General features: G+C 38.4%; 1 protein-coding gene across 1 annotated transcript; it reads left to right on the forward strand.

Moving 5' to 3' along the window:
• Nucleotides 1–5,200: 5,200 nt before the first annotated feature.
• On the forward strand, nt 5,201–6,724 carry LOC132061851 (probable aspartic proteinase GIP2). Its single transcript, XM_059454515.1, has one exon. The coding sequence runs from the start codon at nt 5,687–5,689 to the stop codon at nt 6,272–6,274; it is 588 nt and encodes a 195-aa protein (XP_059310498.1). The 5' UTR covers nt 5,201–5,686; the 3' UTR covers nt 6,275–6,724.
• Nucleotides 6,725–8,775: the final 2,051 nt, after the last annotated feature.

The following is an 8,775-nucleotide window of genomic DNA, read 5'->3' on the forward strand; positions in this document are numbered from 1 at the left end:
CCGATTCAGTCTCGGGAGCATGAATAATCCGCAATGTTCTTAGCATTTCATCAATAAAGCCTTGCGGCTCTTCATCCGGCTTTGACCCAAAGAATTCCGGAGGATTTAGACTCATGAAGTCACGGGCTCTAGTACTAGCTGAACGATCACTCGGGCCTGCATTCTGCCGCTGTGCCTGGGCGGCAACCAACTGAGTCAATAAATTAATAGCCTCGGTCACTTGTTGACCCGATGTAGTCGGTGCGGGAACTGGAGGCATAGGAGCTGGAACAGAAGCCCCTTCTTGCTCTTTCGTAATAGGCGGAGTAGTGGAGGCATTAGATGGAGCCTCATTATGTGATTCATCCTCATCTACATTCATAGGCGGTTCTCTTTCTGTCCGCCTCTTTGTTGTACTCTTGCCCTTCTGGGCGGCTTTAGCTTTTCCCTTTGGCGACATTTCTGAAATCACAACATACTATTAGGGAGGATAAAAGCTTATACACGGCTCTATCGCACGATCTCATAAGAAGAAGGATGGTCATTTTTTCCTAAATGCCCTGTAGCCTGCTGTTTATTAGCGTGGCGTGCAACACACCATAAATAAGACTCTACTAGACACGACTCGTAGACACTTCCTAGGACTGAACTGCTCTGATACCACTTCTGTCACGACCCGAGCTACGGGCCATGATGGGTATCCGGGGCTAACCACCGAACACCACTCATATTACTACTTATCTACTCTCAATCATAACATATACTCATAATCATAGAAATCTGTGAACATTTGAGGCATAACTACTTTTATAACCGTAAGCCCTTTGGCTATCAAAAAAATGATATATACATGCATATACATACAAACTATGGGACCATACTACCCACACTTTGCGTATCTACGAGCCTCTCTACCGGAGTACTAGACATATGGACGGACGGACCCCGTCATGCCCAATCATGAATATGTACATATATGTACCAAAAGAATAATCAATGGCACCTCCGAAAAATGGAGTGCTCTCAATCGCCCGCTAGCTCCTATGAGTCTGGATCACCTCCCTGTCTACCTGTGGGCATGAACACAGCATCCGAAGAAAAGGGACGTCAGTACGAATATTGTACTGAGTATGTAAGGCATAAATAATAATAAGATTTCAATGAAATAAGGAGGCATCAATGAGGAGCAATCTGTAATTGACTGAATCATAAAGGAAGTAATGCATACTGGCTTATTTTCGTACTCGTCATCATATCATATATGCATAAATATATAAGCTGCCCGACCATATAGGTGCGGTGTGATAATCAATAATATTAGCAATAAGCATTAGCTCGCGTCCGGTGCCTCCCGCGTCCGGGGTATCATCACGTGCCGCCCACTAGTGGTGTCCGCCCATGTATCCGGCCATGGTGTATAGCCGCCCGCCTTGGCGGTGACCGCCGGCCTTATAGGCGCGGTGTGATATCATCATGTGCTTATCATATTATGCTTATCATAACTCATCGTAGTAGTACGTGCATAGGAGAGACTCATAGACAATCATACTCTATCGGGGTGACGTAAGGTCGTGGATCCCCGACTTCATTATAATTGTTCTGCCTCACCTTGAAGGAACAAACATAAGGTGAGTGTATACAATGATTAACATCAATGGGCTATGGATAGCTTCATTAGCTTAACTGGAACATCATATTGTAGGCTATAGCATCTCTAGACTTAAGCTTATCATTATCATTATCATAATCGTAGCATATCTCTTTATCTCGTATGGCTATTCATGAACAAGGACTTATAGTCTTCTTGAGGATGAGACATTCATAAGAAAAGAAGAAATTCATGCCATAGGACTCATGCCTTAGAAAGAAAGGACTAGCCTCACATACCTTTGTCGTTTAACTATTCTATCGCTTGCTCGTTCTCCTTTACTGCGCTCGTTTATACCTTCAAGGGAATTCGTGTCAACATTAGCTATACAATCACGAAAACGTACTTACTAAAGCTAGAGAAATTTGGGCAGCATTTCCTTTGTTTATACTACTTTCCTCCATATTCCATATCAACTCCCAACATTCATAACAACCATCACAATATCACTAACAACAATCGTCATTCATTTACATGATTCGCATTTCACAATTCACTTCAATCATCCATATTCATGACTAAAATCTATTATCGCGTACTTTCACATATGATACTCATTCCATGTTCTAAATGTCATTTATAACGTATTTATAATCTTAACATATCCATTTTCATGATTCCATCCAACTACTATTCAATAATGACACTATCCTCACATTTGTGACCCATTTTCTATACTCTTCCACAATCCATGTGTTTCAACTTATTAATACCTCAAATAACATGAAAAGATCATGAAACTCACCTTAGATGATGGAGGAATAGGCCTTGATTGATGATACACTTTTTGCACAAAAACCCTATTTCATCTCCCTTGGGTTTTCTTGATTTGTATGACTTTTAATGGGTTTCCTTCACTTGGTTCACTTGATTTCTTGTTGATGATCTTTGATTTCTCTTGTTTTCTTATGGTTGAAGTGTATGGAAAGGTTCTAGAGTTTTCTTGAAGTGTAGAGGTGGAAGACGAAATGAAAATGAAATAAGAAGGGTCCCTTATATTAATTTAGTTTCAGTCCCGACCGGTTTATACGGACCAACATACGGTCCGTATGTTTTCTACGGGCCGTATGTCTGGCTATAGATCTGGTCCAGTGGAGTATGCCATACTGGGCTGAATCTACGGTTGGACATACAGTCCATAAATTTTATACGGCCAGTATGTCTGGCCGTAGGTTTGTCCAGTTTTCCGAGAGTTGTTTCGTCGACTCGTTTGATCTCCGATCCTTATGGAACCTTCTTAACACTTGTTCAGCACTTTAATTCCATTCTAAGGGACGTTATAACTCTTCCTCAAGGTGCCATTAGGACATCACTAACTCAATGCTCGAAATTCTTATCCGATACCCAACATATGGCTTGCTTTCCTTAATAACTTTCCTTCACTAACTCGAATGCCTTTGGAAATCTTAATTAGGACCATCACATACTATCTCTCGCTTATCCCAAACCTCGTGTTCATCGTGCCCTTCGTGAATCTATTCACTGTACACTAAGGGGAATTTTCCAAGGTGTAACAGTTCTTATGATGCCGTCATGACACCGTATACGAGCTGAACCAATGCCTGCAATTTCACATACTGCATCGTTACTCATAAGTACAGTCCCACCCGTCTGCTCGTAGCTAGTAAACCAATCTTTTCTGAAGCACATGTGAAAGGTACAAGCTAAATCTAAAATCCATTTGTGTGTTTGAATGCATCTGTTGAAGCAGTTAGCACGTAATCTTCTCTAGATGTCTGAGCTACCTAAACCGTAGATGAACTGACTGTTGTTTTATCGGTCTTCTTATTCGGGCAATCCCTCACAAAGTGACCCTTTTGATGACAGCCCCAATATTCAGCATCCTTCCTACTCACCCTTTTCTTAGACTTTGACCTAGCTACCGATTTGCCTCTCCCTCTTTGGTTCGAGCGACCTCTAACCGTCAAACCCTCACCATGGTCCTCTTTCTCTCCATTGTTGATATGGTTTCTTAATTCATCCTAATTCAATGCATGTCTTACCATCTGTAATGTGACCACCTCCTTACTGTACATCATTGAATTAACTACGTCTTTGTACGCCGGTGATAATGAAAACAGTAGAGTGCACGCTAGTTCTTCATCTCCCACTTTAATATCAGCATGAGTAAGATCCATAGCCAATTTATTAAAAGCATCAAGATGATCCTGTAAAGGTGTACTTGTCTTCATCTTGAAGGTGTGTAAACGCTGCCTTAACAACATTCTAATTGTTATTGATTTCTTCTGGTAGAGATCTTCAAATTTCTTTCACAAACTCGCAGCTGTTTCCTCGGTACTGACTTCACATAACACGCTATCTGATAAGGATAATTGAATTGTGCTAAACGCATTCATGTCAATCTTCTGCTTCTCGGCCTCTGTCATATTTTTCGGATATGAGTTGTCCAAAGCATAGACTGATCCCTCTCTCCGTAACAATGCCATGATTTTGATTTTCCAGATGTTGAAGTTATTACTTCGCCCATCAAAATTCGCTACCTCAAACTTCATAGATGCCATAGTCTCCTCGTCTCCTAGATCTCACAACCTGTAGGCTTCTGATACCAATTGTTAGTGCGAAAACGATAAAACACAGTAATTAATGTGGTTCGGATCGCTGTGATCCTAGTCCACGGAGAACGGCCGGCACTTTTATTAATATCAAAGGAGAAAGTAAGCTACAAGATGGAATACTCTTAGGTTCTATGTTTTGTCCTACTTAATATATCCTAGCTAGCATGTATTTATACTACTAGATCTAATCCTTTCCTAGAAAGGATCTAAATCCCAATCACACTCGAAAACCAACAAAGAAAAAAAGATTCCTTTTATTTCTTTCCGCTTTTGAGTAGGAATTGACTTGAATATCTTCTCAACTTCGCACTTCTACTCTTAATTGCTATTCATAACTCTTGTGTGTTTTGTTTTGATAACTCTGAAAAATATTTATTTAATGTATAAAATTATAGTAAACAAATGTAATAATAAAAACATAGCGTGGAAGCTCAAAAGTCTTTATTAAGAAACCATTGTTTGCATACAGGATTAAGTACTCCTATAAAAGAGAAGAAATTAGAACAAAAAATAACATTTGCAACTTAATACAGTAAATTATAATTTCAAAATATGACCTCTTATTCCATTTACTTCATCACTCTCCACCCTAAATTTTTAGTTCTACTTTGTACATATAGGTCTATGCTTAAAAAGAAGTAAAGAGTTTCTATTTTGTACTATATAGGAAAAGATGGAAGAACAAATTAAAGATTTAGGTTATCTTCTTTGCCACTGACAGGAATATGAATTACATACTCCCTTCATTAATATAAGAAACTATCAATCTATAGAACTAATTTTGTATGTATATATTTTGAAATTTTCTGTAGCTAACTGGAAAAATTGACATCAGATATTTAATTAATTAGTCTACAGAATTTAATTTTTGTATGTATATAGAGTGAATATATAATAAAAAAAAATCGTGCGGACAAGTTTACTAGATGACTAATATATCTTGCATCCTTCAAATAATCTGATAATTAAGTAACCAAAGAAGAAAATTCAAAAGCTATAGTATAATTAAAATGGATACAGAATAATTCTGTTTTTCCCCTACATTTGGACAGAATAGGAGATAATGTTTCCACAATTCATTTTCTTTCTTCGTTTGGACGAAATGATCTGGCAGCAATAGTATGTATTATACAATAGTCAATGCTCATCCATCATTGAATTCTTACACGGAAACTTGTATCTAATTCAAATAAATGAACTATAACAGCTTTCTTTGAGCTTTCGTCTTACCCCTTTGCAAAGAAAATAATGTCCTGTCATAAATCACCAAGAATCAAATTAAAGAAGCTTTATCATCACTAATAGATCAGGATACTAGCTCTTCATATTCTACTCACTCAATCATTCTCAACTTTCAATAACATAACAATGGTTTCCAAAATAAATTCTCTATCCTTCTTTGTTTCTTTGCTCCTATTATTTTCCCATTCCACAGCCAAAACACCTCCGAGACCTCAAGCATTTCTTCTTCCAGTAACCAAAGATGAAGCCACTAAATAATATGTCCTTTGTCATTAACCAAAGAATACCCCTTGTGCCAGTAAAACTTACTATTAATCTTGGTCAACGATTTTTATGGGTTGATTGTGGAAAGGGCTATGTTAGCTCATCTTATAAACCTGTCCCTTGTGGTTCTGTCACTTGTAAACGTTCATTATCCGGTGCCTGTGTTGAATCGTGTTTTGATCCTCCTTCACCAGGGTGCAATAATAATACTTGTTCACATATTCCTTATAACCCATTTATTCGTACCAGCAATCGTGGTGAACTTGCTCAGCATATTGTTTCACTTCAATCCACTAATGGTTCAAATCCTGGTAAATTTGTATCAGCAAATGGAGTAGATTTTGACTGTGCTCCTACTTCTCTTCTTGAAGGACTAGCAAAGCGTGTCAAAGGGATTATTGGACTTGAAAATGGTTATGTAGGATTTCCTACTCAATTGGCTAATGCTTTTTGTGTGCCCCGAAAATTCGCTATATGCTTGAGCTCATCCACAAATTCTCATAGAGTTATGTTCTTTGGTGATAGTCCTTATGTTTTTCTTCCTGGAATGGATGTTTCAAAATGAATTTTTTACACCCCACTTCTCAAAAACCCTGTTAGTACTGTAGGATCTTATTTCATTGGTGAGCCTTCGACGGACTCCTTTATTTGAGTGACTTCTATTAAAATAAATGGTAATGTCGTGCCAATAAATACCACATTGTTGACCATCACCAAAGATGGCATAGGCAGAACAAAAATCAATACTGTTGATCTTTAACACGAAATTAGAGACTTCGATTTACAATGCTTTTACAAAGGCATTTGTCAAATCGCTTGCTAAGGTTCGAAGGGTGAAACCCATGGCTCCTTTCAAGGTGTGTTATAATAGAACAAGTTTTGGAAGCACTCGTGTTGGCCCTAGTGTTCCACCCATTGAACTGGTGTTGGGAAGCACAAATTCTACATGGTGGACTGTTACAATAAATAGCGGGGCAAGAACAACGAATTGTGTACCTGAACGCAGCGGAAGAATCGTTGAACTTTCCACCAAAAGAACCGCCCCAAGTCGAACTTTGAATCACTAGGAAACAAAGTTAATATGCCACGGACTAGATGTCTCCGTTGTGCTTTGTGTGTTTGTTGGGAGATAATAACCAGAGAAAAATATCCCTCTATTGAAGAAGAGACAAGAGGTGTTCAAGGGGGAAAGAAAACATGGTGAAGGAAATCTGATCCCTCCCCCTATATATCACGTTACATAGTGGAAGTTTTCTTTAAAATAACTTCCTGTAACTTCTCAACCTTATCTCTTCTAACCGGGTCAGGTTAGTCCACATGGGAGACCCGCAACCCAAACCCACATATCCAACATCTCCCACTTCGTACATGGGGACTAGGCCCAAACTAGTACCATGTTGATGATAACACATAGTAATTCATACAAACAAATAATTCATGTGACCTGCGAGCATCAAGAGCTATACCTTTTAAGATTTTTCAAGAGCTCTAAGTATGAATCCAATCACATGTGGAAAGAATTCACTACTAACATGAGGATGTTATTACTCGCAATACCCCAGACATTATCTGCTACCGCTGTAGCTATTTATCCGATCCCTCATCCTCGAAAGAGGTGAACTCGATTTCATGTATAACTTTATCCACATTTACACTTGTTACCCCTATAGTAAGTGTAATGGTCGACCTGTGAATATAAGTTATATTATTTATCTTAGTTGTCTTCCCTTTCTACTCGAAACTATCCATCACAAATCAACTGCTTTCCTAGACATGCACTGCATTACCGAATCACTCATAGCTATGAGTGACATGCTAAAGTAGCAACATAGATTTGTACTTCAAGAAACAGTAAAAGGTCAAAGGGTATTCCAATGGAAAGTCAATATTTTAACTTTCTGGGTCTCACACAATGAAGAAGCAGGGATCCATTCCCATTAACCCATTGGTCGCTAAGCACACGTGGTATAAAACACGTGCTATGATGTTCTCACCTTATATTGGCGCGCGTGTCTCATTATTTAACCCATTCAACACCATACAGATCTTGGTCTAGATACCTCCTTAGGTCTAACCTGAGTTTCTCTCTTCAATGATCCTCAAACTCATCTTCTTAGATAAACTCACATCTAGCTTACAAACAAGTAATAACATGGTGGTGGAATTCATCTCTTCACGTTCCTCAGCGTAAGAGGAGATTGCTCGTGTGTGAGAGCCAATCTCGTGACTTGTTCGACACACTTATATCCTTCACCAGGATATCATTACATGCATATAGAATATCAACATAATCTCAATCATAATTCATCGATGAGTATATTTTACAACACAAAAATTTCAACATATCCTTCACAAACCTAGAGCCACAACATGTTTCTCAAATATGTCTCTATATATTGATTTTGTAAGAGGATCAACTATCATCTTTGCGTAGGAATATATTGCAATGTTATTTCTCCACTTGCCATGATGTCTCACGAAGTTATATGTACTTGAAATCAATTTGTTTGGTTTATGATACTTAGGATCCTCTGTATATGTAATAGCCTCTTGACTATCACTATATAAAATCATTGAACCCTGAGAATTCTTTGCAACATGAAAATGCTTAAAGAATCCTTAACAAAACAACTTCTTGTACTACAAATGCACAAACCACGAATTCAGCTTTCATGGACGAAAGCACCGTGGAAGCTTATTTCTTACTTTTTGTGAAATAGTACCACCATTAATTAAGAAAGCATAGCCGGATGTCGATTTTCTATCGTTCCGGTCACCACCCTAATCAGTATCTGTATAACCTCTCAATTGTAAATCATTTCCACTATAACATAGTGAATAATTAACAGTTCCTTTTAGGTATCGAAAGATCATCTTCACAGCTTTCGAATGATCTCCTCCAGGATTGGACTGGTACGTGCTGACCAGACCTACGGCATAACAAAAGTCTGGACGAGTACACATCATAGCGTGCATCAAGCTCCCGACAGCAGTAGAATATGGAACTCGAGACATGTCTTCTTTTTCTTTTTCAGTCTCTGGACACATATCAAGGCTCAAAGTTTC

Source organism: Lycium ferocissimum, chromosome 7 (assembly GCF_029784015.1).
Source record: "Lycium ferocissimum isolate CSIRO_LF1 chromosome 7, AGI_CSIRO_Lferr_CH_V1, whole genome shotgun sequence".
NCBI classification, from domain to species: Eukaryota; Viridiplantae; Streptophyta; class Magnoliopsida; order Solanales; family Solanaceae; genus Lycium; species Lycium ferocissimum.